At 35.2% G+C, this 21,141-nt stretch overlaps 2 protein-coding genes across 6 annotated transcripts in view; one reads left to right on the plus strand and one right to left on the minus strand.

Moving 5' to 3' along the window:
- Positions 1–6,146, plus strand: part of SNAPC3 (small nuclear RNA activating complex polypeptide 3) — a 35,383-nt gene extending 29,237 nt beyond the window's left edge. Inside the window, exon 8 of the mRNA XM_064501312.1 lies at positions 5,949–6,146. Within this exon, the coding sequence (XP_064357382.1) occupies positions 5,949–6,039 (91 nt within the window). The 3' untranslated portion in view covers positions 6,040–6,146. The remainder of the gene's footprint in view (positions 1–5,948) is intronic.
- PSIP1 (PC4 and SRSF1 interacting protein 1) overlaps positions 1–21,141 on the minus strand; it is a 32,048-nt gene that overhangs the window by 3,758 nt on the left and 7,149 nt on the right. For 3 of the 5 annotated variants that reach the window (XM_064501305.1, XM_064501307.1, XM_064501306.1), the window contains 11 exons: positions 17,697–17,813; positions 15,500–15,607; positions 14,857–14,919; positions 12,551–12,671; positions 10,724–10,799; positions 9,528–9,753; positions 8,710–8,828; positions 6,212–6,267; positions 4,900–4,970; positions 2,863–2,964; positions 2,439–2,652 (listed from right to left, as the gene is read on the minus strand). In XM_064501305.1, the coding sequence (XP_064357375.1) occupies positions 2,439–2,652; positions 2,863–2,964; positions 4,900–4,970; positions 6,212–6,267; positions 8,710–8,828; positions 9,528–9,753; positions 10,724–10,799; positions 12,551–12,671; positions 14,857–14,919; positions 15,500–15,607; positions 17,697–17,813 (1,273 nt within the window). The remainder of the gene's footprint in view (positions 1–2,438; positions 2,653–2,862; positions 2,965–4,899; positions 4,971–6,211; positions 6,268–8,709; positions 8,829–9,527; positions 9,754–10,723; positions 10,800–12,550; positions 12,672–14,856; positions 14,920–15,499; positions 15,608–17,696; positions 17,814–21,141) is intronic. The other 2 variants (XM_064501308.1, XM_064501309.1) reach the window with 2 other exon arrangements.

Raw genomic sequence — 21,141 nt, forward strand, 5'->3', positions numbered from 1 at the left:
AAAACTCTGGTAGAAGATGACCCAAAGAGTTTCTCCACTGTTTGTCGTAAACACTACAAATGTCTTTCTCTGATCTTGATACCTAGCTGCTGAAACAGTATAAAATGCAAGAACTGATATGGTGTCAACTTCTGAAAATTCCATCTGCCTAGCCTCCTCCCATGATTTTTCTTATGTAAAATGATGTGATCAGCATATATATTTCAAGAGATTCCTGGTTCTTTCTGTGTTTTGCCAGACTGCAGATAGTAAGGCTAATGCTTATTTATATGCCAAGCAGTGAGAAAATAGCACATAGGCAGCAATAAGTTGTTTATTCTGTAGCCAGACAACTTTTGGAAATTTCTGATACTTTAACTGAGAGAAGTTATTAGTTCCATGGATCCTCACTTATTTTCAACTCTAATGAATATGTATATAATCAAAATATGACACTTTATCTAGTAAGTCATTACATCAGTTAAAGTAAAAAAGTGTAGTGTTTAACAGTAACATAACTATTTGAAGAGTAAACATATCCATCATGCAGTTGTCATAAGCATGAAAATATACTATGTAGTTAACTCAAAGAAGAAATATCTATCCTTTTCTCAGTTACTGTGATGAATAAATGTTTTGCTCTGCTATTACAAGTGAGTGAATTTTGAGTGAATTGTTGTGCAATGTCATTCTAGGTTTAAGTCAGAATTGACACTCCATTTTATTCAAAATTATACGTTTACAAAAAAAGAAATCTCTATTAAACTACCCTGCTAGTACAGGAAAAATACAAAACGCTATTCTTCTCAATATTTACAGGCTAAGAAGGTAATAAAAAGCAGGAAGATGATGCTCTAGCAGTTAGATCTATTTTTACTTGCTCTAAATGAGTTTGAATTTAATTGCCATGAGAAGAATTCAATGAAATAATATGAAGGCTATAATCACCTTGTAACAGAGTAGAGAGATGAAGAATTAGGAATTAAAGTAGCAAATGAATTGCTCTTACTTTTTATTATTTTATTGTAATTGTGGTACTTGATAGTGAAAGTTCAGCAGAATGCAGCAGTTCAGTTTTTAAAATGGCAGAGGAAATACCAACATGAGAAACTAGGATTTCTCTTAGTGGCAAAGAGAAAAATCCACTTCCATGAGGTGTCCAGCTACTCTGAATAAGCTTGTTATGCCTCCATTTGACTGACAGACCAAATTCTGCCCCAGCGTTTTCTGCTTTTCTACATAGGAAAAATGGTGAGTGGCTTCATTAGTCATATCATTCACCTTGCAGTAAGTCTTCAGTGTAGATTCTTTATTCAAATACTTAACCATGTCTATCACTGGGGTTGGGAAGAGTCTTACATGTGGAAGTTTCACTACATCACACATTGCTTTTATCTCACCATAAAATATTAAGGTAAGTTCTAAGTCCTTCTTTGCTTCCTTAGTAGTTACAAATACAGTGGTATTTCAACTACAATTAAAATGAATCCTTAACATCCTCAGTCACCTCAATTACAGCAGCTTGTTTATTCCAGCTCAAGGTGCCATAGCCTTCAAACAGTTTCACTGAATTCTTCTCTCAGGATTCAAGTTCAAAGTAAATCAAAATTCTGTCCACTGCTTGTGGAGATAAAGGATCTAAACGATTTTAATAGAAGAATACAATTCCTACATCTTCAGTGATCTAACATCTTTGGAGCACAGCTTTCTAGTATGTTTACCTCTGTTTGTTCCTCTACACAAGAGTATCTTGGTACTATATTCCCTTCATAAAGGTGGGGTTATTTTTAACAAGTTATTGGGTAGTATTTTTACTATGGAAAAACTTTCAATATTGTGCTGTACTTCATTTCATGACAAGAGCTCCTGATTAAGCTTGCACAGTACTGCCAAGAGCATAAAGACTTTTACTTCCCAATGACAAATATTCCTTTGCTGTTAGACTGCCTCACTGTTACAGGGTCCCTGACTATGCTACTGTTCACACATCATGAAAGTGCGTGATGCAGACGGCTAGAAGCTGCTGCTACATATAGTAGCATGCATGATATAGGAAGAGACTAGTAGAGGGAATTAAGCAAAGAAAAGGTAGAAACATAAGCACCAAAAAGTCACTTGAAGGAAAGGAGGTAGTATGTTGCTCTACCTAATATTTAATCTTTTTTTTCCCCCAAGCTAGTGAAGTTAAGAAATTACGAAGTAAGAAGTGCTGCATTCTCACTTTTTACAAAAGCCATTCCCTTGAAGCAATAAAGACAACACAGCCATGAAAATATTCACAAATTTTACCCTTGAACTTGAAACTTAGTTATAACAATATTATTTTTGAGTATTTTAGATAGTATGAAGGTTTTAACAGATAGTTAGAATTCCTGCTAACTTCAAACAATGTTTGAAGATGCTCAACATGAATGGAGATTGAGTGAAAAGAAACAAAACCTAAACACTTAAGAACTTACCTGTTTGGTCCTTTTCCATTTTTTTGTTTGTTCCTTTCTTCCACTGTTCTTTGGTTTTGTTGGCTTCCTCATGCTGTTTCTGCTCAGCAAGTGACTTATTTAGCACTTGGGAGAGAACAGAATCTCCTTCCCCAACTAAAAACATGGTCTTGAACTTGTTATATAGCATTGTAGATTTCTCCATGATAACCTGGCTACCTTTGAATTTCCGTATCTAAAACAAAAGCAGTAAAACAAATCAGCTGTTTACATACCTGTGTACTTTCATGAAGTGCTAGATGAAATTCTTAATTTAATTTATTTTGCTTAAAACTGAAAGATTATGGACTTTTACATACTGTAAAGTAGTAAATAAATACAATTTCTTAAAAGAAAATACATGTTTATCTTTTGAAATTATATTGAATAATATTGTAGATCTCACCTTCTTTAGAGTCAAGATCATCTCTGTATGTTTTTGAGCTTGCTGCATTGTGACTTGAAGGGATGCAAGCTCATCAAGAGCCTCAATACATCTGTTCACATCCTGTATATAAATAAGTTGGCAGTTTGAAGGGTTAGCTTAAGTGCTAATAATCCTTAATTAGCCACCCTAAATTCTTTTCCATGCTTACTGGTACTTGCCTATAATATCCTTAATTTGACTATGTACTTAAGTTTAGAACAATTTACACAATCAAACCTGCAAACAAAAATTACCACTGGGTGCATTTCAGCTATTACCATGCCAAAGACACATGCTATTTGAATAACTATAATTAATAACAATTTTATGCTTTCATTATGCAGCCTCAAAGTTCATGCTACTTTTGCAGTTTCAGTACTTTAGCGCCTAAAGTTGATTCTCCAAATGTTCAACCCTTTCTGTATGCAATTTTTTCCCAACTGATCAGCCACTGAGAAGCTGGCAAAGCATCTTAAGTGGACTGCAGGTAGTACATAGAACTTTATCTTCATAGTCTTTTGACTTAGAAAAATAGATAAATGATGCACTACACAAGAAACTCAGGAGTAACAATGTGATCTTTTGATCCATTTCCAAAACCCAGTGCACTAAAATCTTCTTAGAGGACCTCTAAGTCGTAACTGTCAGTTGCCTTTTCTTCAGCTACTCTTGCTTATTTCATTTTCTATTTAGAACTAAGAAGATTCATTTCCAGCACAGGTCATGATAATAATCTGTATAGTTATACAAAGTTTTAGCTTCTGTTCTCAAGGGAAGTATGAAAAAATCCCCACATCAGGGCTACTTTACATAGAATTATTATTATGTTTACTTAATAAATATGATTATGATAAATTAAGTGTTCTTGCTCTAACTCTACAACCAATTTTCCTCTTATTCGTATTTTAAGATGTTTGTTTTATTATGTCTCTGAATTTAAGATTGTTGTTGTTTCTTTTTTTTCTTAATTATTATTTCAGGGAAATTTATTATCTTGATACACCAATAGAGTGATATACTTGGGCTAAAACATTAAGTTGGGATGTAAAATTTTGAACTTTAAGGAGAATTATTTCAAGTCCAAATATCTGCATTGCCTTAAATAAAATAGCTGAAGGACAGGCCATACTGAAAATGAAAGTTTTGTGCTCAACTCTGACAGCACAACTGCCCGAGTTGAAACAGCTTTCTGCTGCTTATGCTACAGTGCTTCTCTACTTAAATGGCCTTCAAGAAATGAAGTTTCATGAAATCAAAGGCTGAACCCCTTTCAATACTCTCCATGTGATTGTATTCTGAGATGACCACATTATCAGTCAAAGAAAGTCAGTACATGGAATGGAGAAGGGGGCTGGGAAGAATAAGTTCTTCTACGTGTTTTATTCAATTTTGTAAATATACGTGGTCTTCAAAGGTTTGCATCCCCTGGAAGATCTCAGAAAAGAGACTGGTTAAGTATTTTTGGTCTGGTCCCATGATTTGAGCTTTCAATTACTGGGGGGAAAAGAAAAGCAAACCAGAACAAAGACATTGATACCTTTGAATTCTAATTACACCTTTGAACTCTAATAACACCTTCTAAAGCACCAAAGGTCTAGAAATTAAAATAGGCTTAAAAAGAAAAGGTTGGGGGGAGAAAGCTCTATTCCTTGAAAAACCTGCCTAGATGACAGGCCATGTTAGCAGATGAGGGCCTCTGCCACTAGAGCAACTACCAACATTCGTTGCTTCCTTCTGGTGCCCCTGCATGGCTCAAGCTCAGCTGGCACTGGTGCTTTATTTGACTGAATTTTGTCTGAATGTTTCTGGTTAAAAATACTTCATAATAAATTTACCAGAAACAAGTTTCAACAATCTACCTTTTAGTGTTTATAGTACCCTCACTTGAACAGTATAGTTATCTTTCAAACTGAAGAAGTTCTTTTCCTTCTCAGAATGTTAATTAAGAGAAACATGCATGCCAAAAGTGTTTCCTGCCAGAACTGAACATATATATGTTAAAAAATATATACTTACAAGATTATCAATTTTCAGCGAGTTTTTAATTTCTGCATGTATCCTTTGAAGCCTAGAATCCATTGATGTTTCTAAAGATTAAAAATAGTATGCATGAATATTTGTTAATCATATCACATTTGTTTTTGCAGAAACCCTTCTGCAAATCTGAACTTGACACAGAATAAAAAAAAATGGACAGGCAAACCACATCAGATAACCACAACAGGCACACAGATACACTGTAGGGCTTACAATCAAAAATAGAGTACATAGCTTTTTTTCAACTGGACACTATTAGCAACATATATACTTTTCTCCTTAGGAGTTATAAGTTGAAAATAATTTTCTGTTATAATATCCAGCTGTCACCCTCTATTTGTCCACGAGGTTAAAAGGACGTTTCACTAAATACTAAGAGTTAAGAAGTTGGAAAGCCTTTGATCAAAGGGTATCTGGATATTGATGCTTTTCTTTTTTCAGTAAGCTGGACAAAACCATTTAAGTCACTGTCCAACTCCATCCAATAAAATGTTTTGCAATACACATGATCTAACAGGTTTGCAAGGCAAATGAAGATGCCATCTCTAATTCACTTGTGCTGAATGCCTACGTGGATTTTTGTCATGTGCAAGTGACTACATCCTGAACAATACTGCAGGCAAACCGTTTTTATACAAGTCTAGTCTGTCTTGGATGCATTTAGATAAAACTCTCTCCCCTGCCAACATTGGAACTGGTTGGAGTCCATGCCACTGGATCTTTACTATGTAACGGATTAAAGCTAGCGGTAGTTTGGACTGCCCTTAAAGAAAAACAGCTAAGAAGGAAGTACTAAAAAGGGAAAAGACTTATCCTTATGAAAGTCTGACTTAGTGGACAAGACCACAGTGACCATCTAAGCACAGTGAGCATCTAAGTTTCTTGCTTAGGAAAAGGTAATTTCTAGACACTTAAAGAGCCACTTCACATTATTCTGCTATGAGACAACAGACAGGAAAAAGTGAGAAGAAAGAACTAAAATGATTCAGTTCAAAGAATCAGAACTTTTGCTTCTTTTTCACCAACAGAAGTGATCATCGGGAAAGGTTTAAAAGCTCAAATGACAATAAAATGGGAATACTGAAGACCTATTCTAATGCACTGAGGCAACAATGTTGAACAAGAAGGCACAGCTTCACAGATCTGAAGGAAACGGTCGGGGTTCAAACATACTGGACTGAGATCTCAACAACCCTACACCCCTTTAACAGTAAATTGTCTTATCCAGATAGGTATTTCTGTTCAAAATTTAAGATGACCAGAAATATCTGTTTAGCTTCTTTACACTAACCTCTCTTCTTCTCCATCTTCTTAACTTCTGGTTTCTTGCTTTCTTCTTTACTCTGCCTATCAAAAATGTTAAAGTGTTTTAACAACATTGTCTTTTAAATAAAAAAGACTGAGGAACAGACTATTTTTTTTTAATGAGATGCAATATTTTAGGTACTGTCTCAGTCAAACATTAGCACGTTAAAACATAAAAGCCAAACCCTGATTTTCAAAGACTGCAATAAATTATTGAAATTTATTTATTCATCTAAGATACTGCAGATAATAAATCCTCCTCCCTGACAGATGGTTTTTCCTAGAAGCAGCAAATTACAGTATTTTAAAAACAAGACATATTTCCAAGTTGTATTATCTGTTTTGGTTGCATGTGAAATTTGTCAAACGGCATTGTATAAAACAGATTTATGGAGAGAGAAAATATTTTGAATAGAATGACAAAGAAATTTAAAACTGTCATTTAAATTTACCACAGGGAATTATAGAAAGAGACTGATCTTTCTTGAATCAGTTCTATGTGACTTATTTTCTCATGTAATCAACAGTTAGGCATCCTACAACTGACTGTAATATATCAATGATAATTTAAATATTCCTGAAGCAAATAATAAAGGAAGAAGGTTTATTACAAATTCAATGAAGTCTTCTGGCTGTTTCTCTAATTACCTCACTAAAAATAAAACCAGGACTCAGGAAAATACAAAGCTTGGTTCCACCTTAGTTACAGGAGAAACACGGACATCATAAAAGCCTTTCAAACAAGCTTTTTAACTCTTTATTCAGAAAATATCATGAAACCCTGTTTAACAACTCCTCAGTCTTGTCTTATTGAGGAGTTTCAGAGTTTCACTTTATAATTTGTATATTTCAGCATGTTATGATTAAATATTTTGTAACCGATTTTCCTGACATAACAATATGCATCCAGAATTTGTTCAGTCCTGCACATCTGACATTTTCTATGTTCCTTTCATTTTCTATCCAATTACAGAATCAAAGATTTTCAAACACATAAGATTTTACTTCAGTTGGCAACTGCATAGACTCATGCCCTTTAAAAAAAGTGAGATTTCCATGGCTTTTGCAAAAAGCACTATTAGGCTTATATAAATATTAACACTAATGAAGTAGTCACAGACTGGAAAATGGACATTAAAGTGATAAGAAAAGTAACCCCCCCCAAAAAATCAGCCTATATTCAGTATATTAATATAGGAACTTGAAGGCAGACAGCACAAAAGGAAAAAAAGTCTTTTCACTTTTAATTAGTATTAAGTTTTGTGCTTAATATTAGTCATGAACTATAATCAAAGCTGTGCAGTCACTAAGATAATTGGCTGCTTTAATTTTACTGAAACAAAGCTCTATCTGCTTTCCAATGCATGAAGTATGAAAACCATTTAAAAGAGATTTAATTAGAATAATCAAATCAATATATGACAGTTGACCGCAGAAAGACATCAGCATGTGTCAGATTTAAATAGTGATACATTAAGAGCAGCAAAAAAGGTAAGGGCAATTTAGTCTTTAGCATTTCCTTTAGTTGGAAATGCTTAGATTTGCTACAGGCAAAAAAGGGGAGTATACTAGATTTCCAGGGAAGGAATGAATGACAGGAAGAGAAGGAGAAAGGGCTAGAGGATAAAAAGCCCCAAACAAACTAGATTTTTGTTAATATATGGGAAGAAGTTAGAATTTTGTTGTTATAAGTGAAGGGGACCATTATCCTCCTCCTGTTTCTCAGGACTTTTACCTTGTTCTCCCTTTCTTCTGCCCTCCCACCAACTGTGGGGATGGGAACATCATGCTCTCGCGGTGGCAGCTTCTTCACCCATTTGCAGAATAGCTCTTGAGAATGGGTCAGATTTCTTCCTACAGTCCCACCCCCCAAGTTTCTGGCAGGATCTTCTCTCCATGCTCATGCTTGATTCATTTGTGATAATTTATCTTCTGAATGCAGACTGCTCTTGATATCACTCAACTGACCTTGCAGTGCCAGAGTAGCATAAGTCTTAATTTTTTCCTTGTTCTGTCTGACGGTGTGTGCTCCAGCTGCCAGACAGAGAAGGAAATGTTTTCCAGGGAACCCTAGGCATTCCACAATCTGATCAAAAATCCAAAGCCATGGACTAATAGATCCTACCAGTCTCTCTAATGTATTCCAGACCTAAGGTAAAATACATGGCTGTGCTGAAAAATGATACTTCTAAAGAGAACCCACCAGCTGGCCTACTGCTAGAAATTCTAAGTCACTGAAAGACTGGCATTGCTTAATTTCTAGGTTCAATTCTTCCCATCCTCCCACAATAGTACATATTCATTAAGAGGAGCTTTTACTCTCCGCTTAAAAGAGGGTAAATAGTGCTAGACAAAAAAGGATGGGGGGAGAGAACAACAGAACACAGTGCAAACTAGACTGAATCTTTTTCAGATTTTGTTTCCTCCTGTTAGTTTCAAAGTATTCCTGCAACTTGCAGACATCATATGTTAAAATATACTCACGGCTCAGATTCCACCTGCTCCTCTTGCTTACGTTTTCTTTCTGCTACTTCTCTCTCATGTTGGCCTCTTATAATGTTTCTTCTATGAGCTGCCTGAAAGCTTCTTCCTCCTTTTTTCTTCTGTTTTTATGTAGGATTTTAGGATTGAAGAGCAAAGAGAGAAGGATTTTTTTAGACTACTAAAAAGCAAGGCTATTAAATCATTGTCCACATAAACAGGTAGGTAAACCTACCCGCTCTAAATGTCTTTGTAGCAACACTGGTCCATGAACAACCTGTCAAGAACTGGCTTTCCCTGCGACTAAATACAAGACCTCCACATACTGATAAGTTCTGAATGATATTAGTGCTTTCTCCCTTTCTCTGTCTACCACATTAAAAAAAAAAACAATCTAAACACCATAAAAATCAAGAAACCCCGAACAATAGGCTAGGGACAGCTCTATACCTTTCAAAAATGTAGTCCATAGAGGCCAAAGGCTTTCTTAGAAGCATGCATGGAAAAAAAAGTCTATGCATTCAAAGAAATCTATATGGAAAAAAAGCTTTCTGACAAAATAAATGACCGTTACTTTTAAATCCAGCTTAAGAACGAGTGTCTTAGAAAAGATGCTTATCTTGGAAAATACCGAAAAAGTTACTGAAAGAACTATTTGACAGATAGACATGTGGAGTAAAAAGTTGCAGAACCTCTAAATTAGCCAGCCACAGGGCTCCAACCTGTACTACACGAAACTGAAGACCTGGGATTAGCTTCAAGAAACATCTTCAGTGAACTACTTTGCTCTAAAAGAAATAGATCAGTAAAACAAAACATACCTTGTCACCTTCTTGTTCTTCTCCATCATCTTCTGAATCAGAAGCTGACACAGAACCAACTTTCCCAGCGTTTTTCCTTTTTGCTTCAGCCTCTTTCTTTCCTTCTTTTTTGTCAAAATCCTTCTTTGGTTTTTCTTCTTCCTTCTGACTCTCCTCATCTTTTTTCCCTTGCTTCTTGGGCTTTTCTTCTGGTCCTTTTTTCTTCACTTTCTCCTCCTCATTAACACTACAAAATAAGCAATATTTATGAACGATCACATTCTTTTAATTCAGTATTTTTTAAAAACTACAGAATAGTAAGTTACAAAGTTAGTTCACCCTTAGTTCTTTAATCTAAAGACTCTTCAAAAAAATAGTGTTTTTATAAAGCTATTATCTATGCAAAAGAGAGAGAGAGGCCTATTATCTATGCAAAAGAGAAAGAGAGGCCTATTATCTATGCAAAAGAGAAATACAGTAATAACAATTATAGAGGTTCCAATGAAACAAACATTGAAATACATGCATAAAACCAAAAACACCACAAGAAGTTAATGATCAGATGTTCTTCATATGCATAAGTGTCTGCAGGACCAAGGACTACATAGCAGTGTTTGCTAAACCCTGTAAACTAACTTTATGAAATGTATTTAAGGTTTATATGTAGTGAAACTGCACATTTACTAGCCTGTAGAAAATGCCAGTGCTCAACTTGTACTTCAGTTACTAGAAACAGTAAGAGCTTGACATGAAAACTAAATACTTTAAAAATGAAATTTAGGTAGCAGATCAGTAAGAGAGCTGGAATTCACTCGGAAGAGGCTTTTGAAACAAAAATATAAGACCACTTGATATTTTAGGCAAGCTTTACATGATCTTTTCTTTCCTCTTCACAAATATTCTCTTCACACATATCTCACTTTTATACAAATAACACCACATTACAGATATGTAAGGACTTTTGCACAGATTTTATAAATTAAAAAGGTTAAGATCTTCCATCTCATGTTCCAAAACTGTACTAACTTGAGCTACTATCTATTAATTGCCCAAGCTGTAAATAAAAACATCAAAGCAAACTAACTCATATTGAATACTACAAGGCAAACACATATCAAGACAGTACTTACCATGCAAGCTTGTCAAAAACCACCATTTGGCTTACAAGGAAGAAATTTTACATCAAAAACAAACAAATCAAAAAGCCAACAACTCACAGGTCACCCTCTGAAGGACACGGTGGTTTCACCAATTTGGGTCTCCCTCTTGGTTTTGGGATCTTTACTTCAGAAGCTAGTATTTATACAGAAAGAACAGTTAGTCTAAAGCCGCTATCGGTTCCTTGTCCATGAGTACTGATTCTTACTCAGAAGACAAGCAATACTTGAATTTCAATCTCTACTCTACTGCGTTACTGTAAAAAATTCAAGCATTACAACTGTGTATCAAAGTTTGATCAAGATCTCTTTGAAAAATTACAGTGTTATTCCATACTATAGTAGCTCTTAAACCACAAGCTTAAACTACTTATTCCTGCGTTTTTTCCACTTCTCTGAGCACTCAGTATCATTTCAAATGTTGCATAGCTAATATAAAGAAGTCTGAAATTTGAGAACCAGAAATAAGTGGAAAAAATAATTTAGTGTGCACATGTATACTCAGCCTGGTTACTGTCAATATTTTTAGGAATATCTTGGAGCTTCCATCACTCTTCTTCAGAAGTGTATACCACCACAGTATGGTATACAGTAAAACTTTATATTTCCTCAGCTTCACCAGTATTAAAGTAAGATAAATACAGTGGCTGCCTTTTTGGCATTTATACCTTTCAATTCTGTAAAACAAAAATACTTAGCATGCTGTTTTGACAGGTTCAAAGTTCAAGAAAGTGCTCGCCTGATACCACAATGAACATGTGGTTAGGAAACATAATACTCAGTGTCTGAATTCCTGTTGGCATTAGTATATAGCACCGCTAAGCAAGAGACGCATCCATCATAGCAACATTAGATAAGGCTGCATCTTCCAATAACATGTTTTATACAGGGGATGAAAGATTTCTTATTATCCCTTCTTGGTCTTACAGGGGGCAGTTAAATGAATTTTGATTATACTAAAAGAGGAAAAAAACTCATAAATATAAAAGACATACAGTTAGTAAGCTTAATGAAATTGTGTGGAGGACTGAAGTAGTACCTAATTTCCTTGCAGCTTCCAAGGCAAATGTAATTAAGTCTAGTTAACTATGGTTGCACTTTCTCTAACTTATTTTCACAGTGTCAGCAGATGCAGAGTATAAAGTATTAATTATCTGCTTCTCAGACTAGATGCTTATACAGTGCACTCAACTGCTGAAAGAACTGTCTTCTGCTGTAGTAGTTAATGACCAATTCAAACATATCTGCAAGCTTACCACAAAAATTCCAATAAATTAGATCATTGCTACTTGGAAAACAACACTTCAGATTTATTAGCAAATGGTTCAAATTATACTGTTTTAAAAGATAGTTATTTTCTTCTCATTTGTCCAATCCATACAGATTGCTTTTAAATTTTTTTAAAATAAGTCTGTCCAGCTCTTTGCTTGTTTTTCTTGTTCTATGAGCTCCACCTACAGGCACAGTCTTCCCCAGCTCTTGTTTTCTTACTTATGTTTTATGTATATTCAAAAATAATTTACTATTCATTTCATAGCCCTTTGATGAATATAAACTCTTATGGAGCAACAGCGCACAAAGAGCTCTTATTGCATACTCTATAATTTAGGAGCATTCTATGAAGGTTTTTCTAAAGGTGACATACACAAATACAACAAATCTTAGGCAGCTGAGCATAAATGGATTTAAATCATTAGCACTTATATCTTAAATTCCTCAGTTTGAAATGCCAGATGTTTTATCATTATAACCAAATATCACAAAAGCGCTTTTTGTGTTACAAAATATTCTGTAGTAGTTTAGCATAAGGGGACAGTAAATTCTCTGACTACTTCTGTTAAGATGTCTTTCTCGTGAAAAAATATCAAATTCTTCTTTTAAAGTTACCTGCTGGCCTTCCTCTTTTGGGGCTGACTTTCAGAGCCACTGCTACAGCAGCTGCTGCCGCTGCCACTGCTGCTGCTGTTGCCACTGCTGCTGCTTTCTCAGCTTCAGCTTGTTTCTTAGCCTAATTTAAAAGAATGCAATTCACAAGTGAAAACCATAGGGCACCTATTTCTCAACTGCTTCCTGAAATAGCAGTTTTAAACTGCTATTGAAAAGCATTGTCATAATATTTTTTCAAATATGAAACAATAAGAATTCCTAAATTTAATAACAGATTATACTTAAATCTCACTCACCTCACCCTTTCATATCATGACTAACTCATACAGTAATATTTTTCTACCATTTTAAACCAGCACATTCAACTTCAGGACAATAGACTATCATGGTACAAAGCAGAAAACAGACTTACAAGCATTTTTAAGATCACCATAATAGCATGCCAAAAACCATTTTTATGTAGGTAAATTCATTTCTCCCCTATACAAAGATTCTTCTTTCAAATGCTATTATCTCCCTAGAGCTTCACTATATCATACCAGTAGATGGAGCCATTGAGGGAAAAAAACAGCTTCTAGCTCTATAGTCAGCCATCCACAATGAAAAATTGCTATATTCATTCTAAAAATCAGTATGTGCCAAATTGCACTAACTGGATACAGTGAACTTCAAACACACTGTCATTTTAGGAAGGTGGTTTGGAAAGAGAGATAGAACTTATGACAAAAGTTGATCCTGATACAGGATACATCTTAGTCTCCTTGCAAAAATATCCTGTAAATGCAGATAAAGAGAACCTGGAAAAATAATGTCTGGAGAAAATATTCATGGAAGTTAATATTTATCTGTCCCGAATGCCGAAGCATCAGCTAGCAGCAACATGGGCAAATATATATCTTACTGTTATTCACTGTGCCAACCAAAAATAAATGGCTATTCGAAACACAAACAAAAAAACCCACACACAAACACATACATTAAATCAAAAAAAGGAGAGGAACATCTCTTATATGATTGTGTTTTCCATCGACCTATAGATGAATCATTTTAATGAGGACAGAAAGATACCTGTTGTAATTTTTTTATACAATCCCTGAACAACAAAACACCATGCTTCTTAAGGCGATTAAGAAATGTATTCAAGACTGAGTAAGTGTGTAGCCAATCTTCTGTTCAAATCCACAAGCACAAGGTCCCCCGAAATACCATGTTACTCTGTTCAGCAATAGCCTGTAGTGTGGAGAGTTTCTGTTAACCCCCTGCCACACAGTGTGTGCCGCACACAGGTCTGTCAACTCAAACTACTACACATGACACAGGAAAACTTCTTCGGCTTGAATGTCCTTCTAATGCCAAGAATCAGAAGACTTGAGTGCTTTAAGAAAAGGTGAGAATAAGAGCTCTTTTTTGCAGCGTCACCTGAGAGGTTCTTGTCTCATTTACAAGCTGAAGTCACATGCACGCACACTCACACACATTCTTTCAATGTCTCACTGTCCCAGACTGGACAATTTTTTTTTTTTAATTTTAGGTTTAATTTTATATAAATTTGATTTTTTTCCCATAAGGTATTCTTGAAGTTATAGTTTTTAAAAATTCAACTTATTTTTGTAAACAAAAAAAAAACCTATATATATCTTTTTCCTGAAATGAATAATATTCAGCATGCTACTGATCTGTGGCAATTACACCTTGTCATCCATCCCTGCTGCCAGTAGTAATGTAACAAGTTAAAATAGGAAATGGTTCCAAATTAAAATTATACTTTGCCCCACTTTAATCTAGTTTTCAGTTGGGTCAGTGCCCTGATGTGCCATGTGTGACCAGAGGAACATTAATGCTGGAACAAGCTAAGCAAGCAACTGGGACTCCTTTCATTTTATAGATTTATATGTTTATATAGATTTATAGCAGGTTGAAGAGGTCACAAAAGTGCAACTTCATGAAAAGTAAGATTATTTTAAGTGCTGGATTTAGGGCAGTGAAGACGTTAAATAATTTTCCAGAGGTTCTAAAGAGATTGTTTTGTTAGTGGCTTAACAACAGTTTGTCTTCACATTTCTTCCTTACACTGACGTATTTGGGAAAAGATGGGAGCTCCTACTCTGCATTAATTTCAGCTAGAACTACAAGTAGTAAAACAGCCTCTGGGAACCCTTTCATTCCTACAAATTTTTCAGCTATTTGAAAGGGGCGGGGGAGTCAAGCACCTTAACTTGTGCATTATCTGTCATTAAAGAAAACAGAATATCCGGGATCATCATGTCCAAAGGCTCTAATAAGAAAGTAATTAAGCATACTGTTACCTTTCTTTTTCTTCCTCTTCTAGCAACTTTAGGAATAGACGTATCATTTGTTTTCACCACATCCTGTGAAGATAAAAAAAACCAAAAAATAATGCTAGAAGTCTTAGCATACCTAAGGTATATTTTAAGTGATTTTAAGTTTCTCTGGGCAATCACATAACTGATGTTTATAGTACATATTCTGGGCAAAAATTTCCTAACATTCATGAATACACTTTCTGCTTTTAAATATCATTGTTTTCTAGAAAGAAATTTTAATTACCAGTTAAGAAATAATACTGTTTCTTTAGAAAAAGGTATGTAGTCATTTTTTAGTGAATTTGAACTCCTTAGTCCTTTGAAAAAGTATATTTGCTGCAAAGGGTAAGTGATAAAAACACTTTGTTTCACCCGTTTTAATTTAATTTACAGACAAGCCAGACTAAATTTTCCTTTCTGAGGAAACCGTTAACTCCTGTTAACTTCAATGAGAATTATAAACATAACTGAATGCATATGAGGTCTTACATTTTAAACTGCTCCCGAGACAGTTACCCTGGTAGTAACTGTAGTTTCTCAGTATTCAGAGATTAAACTTATAAGTCAACTGACATAGCACTGAAATGTTTTTCTTTTTGTGGAAAAAGATTAAGCTTTCACATACTTCACTACTTGCTTTTTCAGAAGGTACGTCATCTTCCTTTGTTGAATCCATCTCTTTTTCTTCTGTTTCAGCCTCTGTAGGTAAGTTATTACCCTCTTTAGGAGATAACTGCAAATTGAAAAATCAACACAGAGTAACTAAAAAAGGTATAGGAAGAAAAATTTTTAGAGGAATAATGTGGAAAGAGAACAAACTAATAACCATCAGCCTGCTGCCTGCTACTGCTAGCCTGCTTTGCTAAAATAATTTAAGTCTCGATTTACATTGCTTTCTCAGGGATACATTAAAAGCCTAAGCCAGGACACCTTCACTCCAGTACATAATTGCAGGTAGTAGTCAGAACAGGTCATGATGGAACTTCAGTTCCAATTTGTGTTCATGGTAACATAACTATGCTTTTCTACCACATCACTATTTCATCAGTACTTCTAAATGTTCATATGGTCTTCCTACTTCCCTTTGACAGTGCCAACTTGGGACAGTATGGAAACACTTCTCAGGGGAAACACAGGCCTAAGACATTGCCACCCCACCCCGCCACCCTCCCCAGCCATTGCGTAGCTTTCACAGTGAGGCAGACTGGTTAACCAGTCCAGTTTTAAGAAGTTTTCCTCCAGCAGTATCAAATACAGAGGAACAAAGGCTTTTATCAGCACTGTACACGGGAAGAAAGAAGAACAATAACTGATTAAGTAATACTACCAGAAAGTTACTTATCAAACTGTGCTCCTGAAGTATAGCAGAACAGAAGCCAAAACACACTGACCTTCCAAATGTGGAAGTATTAAAGGAACACTTAAAGCAAGAAGAAGCTGGGAGAAACAACTTATAAATAATAACTCCTGACAAACATCTGCAGACTCCCACTCATTGTAACAACTTGGGATATCACCTAACAGTATAGCACCAGTACACTAGATTTTTTATCAAAGGTCTCTTTTTCCCCACTTGAGAAAGAAACTATTAGAGCTACCAGGTGCTATTCTTACATGAGGAACATTTGCTATGTCTTTAGCATATTGGAAGTTTTTCTGTTTTAATTATAAATCAATGCTGAAAGACATTGTCAGCCTTGTCTACAGAAATATAACATTAAAGCTTGGCAAATAATCAAAAAGAAAACTATCAGAACTAACACAAGTCTATTCAAAAGAGTATGACACTTAGATTACGGACACTGATATCCTGTAAGGTAGTTATTTCCAGAAGTGAGTTAGAAATAACTGAGACACTATAAATGTATTAATACCATATGCATCAAAAGCTTTATGATTTTAGGATTCTGTCCTCCTTAATAAATCTGGAAAAAAAGAACTGCACACATCATCTTTTCCATCTCATATGGAAAAAAAAAGATATGACAAAATGAAACATTCAAGCATGTAAAGAGTACAAAGACATTTTCTACACATTTTCTCTGCAGTATCATTAAGTGCATAATAAGCTGGAAGATTCCCCCCTCATAGTGGGGACTACATACAGCAGCACTAAACAAAGACATTTCTGCCAGAAATGCATTTTCTTAGTGTGGATATAATATATTTAAGAAGAACAGAATATTGTTTCAGAAGGATTTTAAAACATGCATGCATTTATGCAGCCAAAAAACTAAAAGTTGTCTACATCAATTATTATATACCAATTACTGACACTTTCCTGATCTGGAGTTTGACTGATACAACTATGAAATCTTTTCTGTGCATTCACACTGCAGAGTGTGGAGTAATTCAAACTGACTCTTGAAATCTGTTTAGTCAAATACACCAAAGTGCTCTTTCACCCTAGGCAGAACCTAATGCTATGTTCGGCTCCTTAACCAAAAGGTGTCACAATTAAAGAGAGCCCTACCTGTCTAGGCTATTAAACAGTGTTCAAAAAGAGAAAAGAAGGCTTAACAGTAAACATTGGTAGTAATTTCTACTTTCACCTAGTCAAGAAATACTGCATGAATTTTGTTCAAGTATATACTGATTTAGAAAGATAGATCTGCAAAGAAATTCCTTTTCAAAAGTATCTATATCACCTTCAAAGAGATGGAGAAGGACAAAAATACAATGTATATGCCTGAAAACAAGCAAAGAAAAGACAGTTACAACAGTAAAGCACCGTCACTTTTAAATATTTAAATAAGAATTGTCAAAAGAGTTTTTACTTGAAAAAAATTCTAATAAAACAAAACATGAATGTAGTTGCTTACTTTTGGGACAGCAGGTTTTCTCCTTTTAGCTCCTGCTTTTTCTTCACTCCCCTCAGCAGGCTCTGGACTGCTTTCTTGAACAGTTTCTTTGATAGGACTGTTAACAGCTGGATGGGACTTCAATATAAAAACATCACAGTTGACATCTAAATCCCTTTCTGAACTACAGAGTAATGATACTGAGAGATGTTCTGCCATCTGTGAGTTACTGAAGAAAAGATCTTCCTAAGAAACCCTTTACTAGAACTGTAATATTAAAAAAAAAAAATCTTTTTTAATAATTTATACCTTTTGGTTTAAATTGTATTTTCGTTAACTAACTTTCAAGCTCTCATGCAATAACAGTAATTCTTTTTCACACTATAAATACTGCAAGGCAACATTTACCTTAAGTATAAACTAAAAAAAAAGAAAGAAAGAAAGAAAATTGGAGCTTTAAGCCACATACAATTTGTGAGGCTCCTTGATCAAGGGATGAAGTCACACTACAAATCAATTTCAGCATAAGGTACTGTCTTTGAATGCAGTGAACATAAGGCAAACTCCACAAGTGTTTTTTGTCTATGAACCTACAAATGTAAAAAAGCCAATTAACAATTCTTCACCAAAAAATGTAAGAAACCAAATTCCACTACTGAGTACTTTCCAGGCATTGTAAAAGAAAAAAAACGGGGTGGGGGAGGGCAAACCAAAAACACCCTCACCACATCATGTAAAAAAGCAAGTCTGAGCTCCCTCCTGGCCAAGAGGTGCATTTTTAAATTAGCTATCAATCATAAGTGAGCGAGGAGAATGACTACTGTTCCTCAAAACATGAGCAGAATAACAGAATAAAAGCTACAGAGTTAAAAGTCAAAGACATAGAAATAGAGGAGAGAAAGTGAAAATTACTATTTTTAATTCCATTACTTTGTGGACAGCATTTTCACTCTTAAACATTAGTTCTTTTGAACAAAGCAGGCAGAACTCCCTTGACTCTTAATTTTTCTCCCACTGAGGAAGTGGTTTTGGATTTAAGCCCAAGCCACAAGCTCCGTTTTACCCTCCACCTCCCTTACTAACAGCTACAAGCAACATCTGCAAAGTATAAATACTGCTTTCAGAACATTCCAGTTAGTTCTGTCAGTTAAAGAGAAAATGCAGCTCTCAGGACTCATCAAGACAAAATACATCCAGTAAAGAGGTAGGGAGAAAAAAAATAAAGAAAAATATTTGTGAACAAGTTAACCTCTCTTCACGAATGACTAATAAGTCTGTTCCTTTAATACTAGCTTGTATCCAACCTAAAAATTCAGTTTTGCCAACATTTCAGTATGATTTTCCCACTCTAACCTTCTTCTCTGTGCCCAAACACTAAATTCTCTACTCATCCTCAGTTTTTAAGCTCTGTTTTTCTACTGTACCATAATTGTGCTTCATGTAACTCTTAGGAAATTTTGTTTTAATCACAGAATTCGCATGTAGATCAAACACAAAGATCAAGCAACATCTTAAGATACACCCATTTGTGTCCAACAGTACAGCTAAAAAGCTTGTCAGTCTCCCTACAACCTCATTTAACAACTCCTGCAACATAATATTTGGCCATAATATGTTGTCCAACTTCAGTATTACTGGAAAAATATTTTTCTCAACTTATTATGTTAACTTTCCTCTGAATCTTCATTCTTCATCACCAAATATTTGTGTCATACCCTAATATCTTCTCTTTACACCAATATCTTCACTTTCAAGATCACTCACTGCCTATGCTGACCCTCTTTTATATCCCTCTTCGGCTTGTGAGGTGCCAATTTCTGTTGCCCTTAAAACAAGCACAAACTTAGCATAAACTCCCATAAAATTGAAACACTACAGACAAACACTCTTAAATCTGTTATCCTTCTCCAACTAAAGTGTCTAGAAGCCTCCACCCTTCAAAAAAAGCCCTAACATTAATTATGACAGAAGCAGAGATTATTTCATTTCAGGCAGGTGTGCCTTCTTTTCCCTTCTGCTAGGAGGAAGAATCTGTACTCATTTCCCCAGGGTAGAGAATAAGATACTAAAGTAACACTCTCACAAGGAGAGTTGCAACATAGCCAAACACCAAGGGAACTAACAGAACATAAAACAGGTAATTCTAAAGCCTCCTCACTGGGAACTGTATGTTATCCTGCAAAACATAAGGCTTATTTCAGCACATGAGCTGAAAACAAGTAAAAATGAAATAAAAACAAATCTAGTCTTCCCCCCGCCTTAGATTAAGTGGCACCTTCCTTCATCTTATCTGTGGTTTTTGAAGGAAGAGTGACACAATATTCCATTCTGGGAATTAAGCCCCCAAAATAGTGCTCTGTGAAAAACATGGAAGACCACACAACTGACTTGAAAACTATCAAAGTTTATCAAAGTAAAGCATCTTTGAATTAGGTCCTATTGGCAGTTTTATTTCAGATCAAGTAAGCCTTAATTTGTCTGTTTTATAACCTGACCCATTTTACAAAACGACAAGTTTAGTCAGCTCTTTGGAGATGTTCTCCTTCAGCACCAAAAAGAACTGCCCACAAGCAATAACAGGAGCTGGCTAACTTCTAAAGGCTTGATTTGCTGCAAGTAAAACCTTCTTTTAACAGTGCAAAGCACAGGATACAAAGAGAGGGCAGGCAAAGCAAAAAGCTTGCTACACTGAAAGTGAAGATTTAGAAGAAAATTTATCCAAGTCTACTGCATTACTTCATTCATTCTATAAAACTTAATAAACAACAGTGAATTAGTCATCAGGGCCCTGCAGTCCAGTTGCTTTAACTGCTAAGCAATCATTACTAAGTAACATTTCTTCTTTCAATAAGCTTAAGGCTCACTCACAGGAGGAAAATTTAAATATAACTTGTGGAAAGAAATAGCTTTTTTCTTTTTAAATGAAGCAATGGAGGGTGGAAAATAGCAAAGAACAACCCAATGGCTCTAGACAGAACCCAACTTGTTCACAGAAGTCTGAAAAAGCTGTCACAGAATCTGAAAGTGTCTGAATGGAACTCAAAAGGTGGATAACACTGCCCCCCACAAAAGCCACTGGACTAAAAAAGCAGTATGTATCTGTTGATGGCATGTTTTATGCATTTCCCTTTGGAAACATAAGCTATTTAGGAATGTCTGAGCTGCTATGAAAACAACTCAAAGCACTGTTTAACTGAAATCCCTGGTTCTTGCTATGAGACAAAATATTAGAAGGGCTCTTTGCTATGGATTATTTAAACTCAGATTTTCAACTTGTTTGGAATGACTGGCAACACAAAACTCAGTTATAGTTCTCAACTGCCTCAACCATCCATGTAGCATCTCTCCTAAACTCTGTCACAACAAAAATAGTGAAAAGATATGTGACTTGTACATTTCAGTAGCAGGAGGAACCTCTCCCTTATTAATAAAGCCCTTTTCCACTGAGAAGAGGATTAACATCTTT

The sequence above is a fragment of the Dromaius novaehollandiae genome, chromosome Z (genome assembly GCF_036370855.1).
Source record: "Dromaius novaehollandiae isolate bDroNov1 chromosome Z, bDroNov1.hap1, whole genome shotgun sequence".
Taxonomy (NCBI): domain Eukaryota; kingdom Metazoa; phylum Chordata; class Aves; order Casuariiformes; family Dromaiidae; genus Dromaius; species Dromaius novaehollandiae.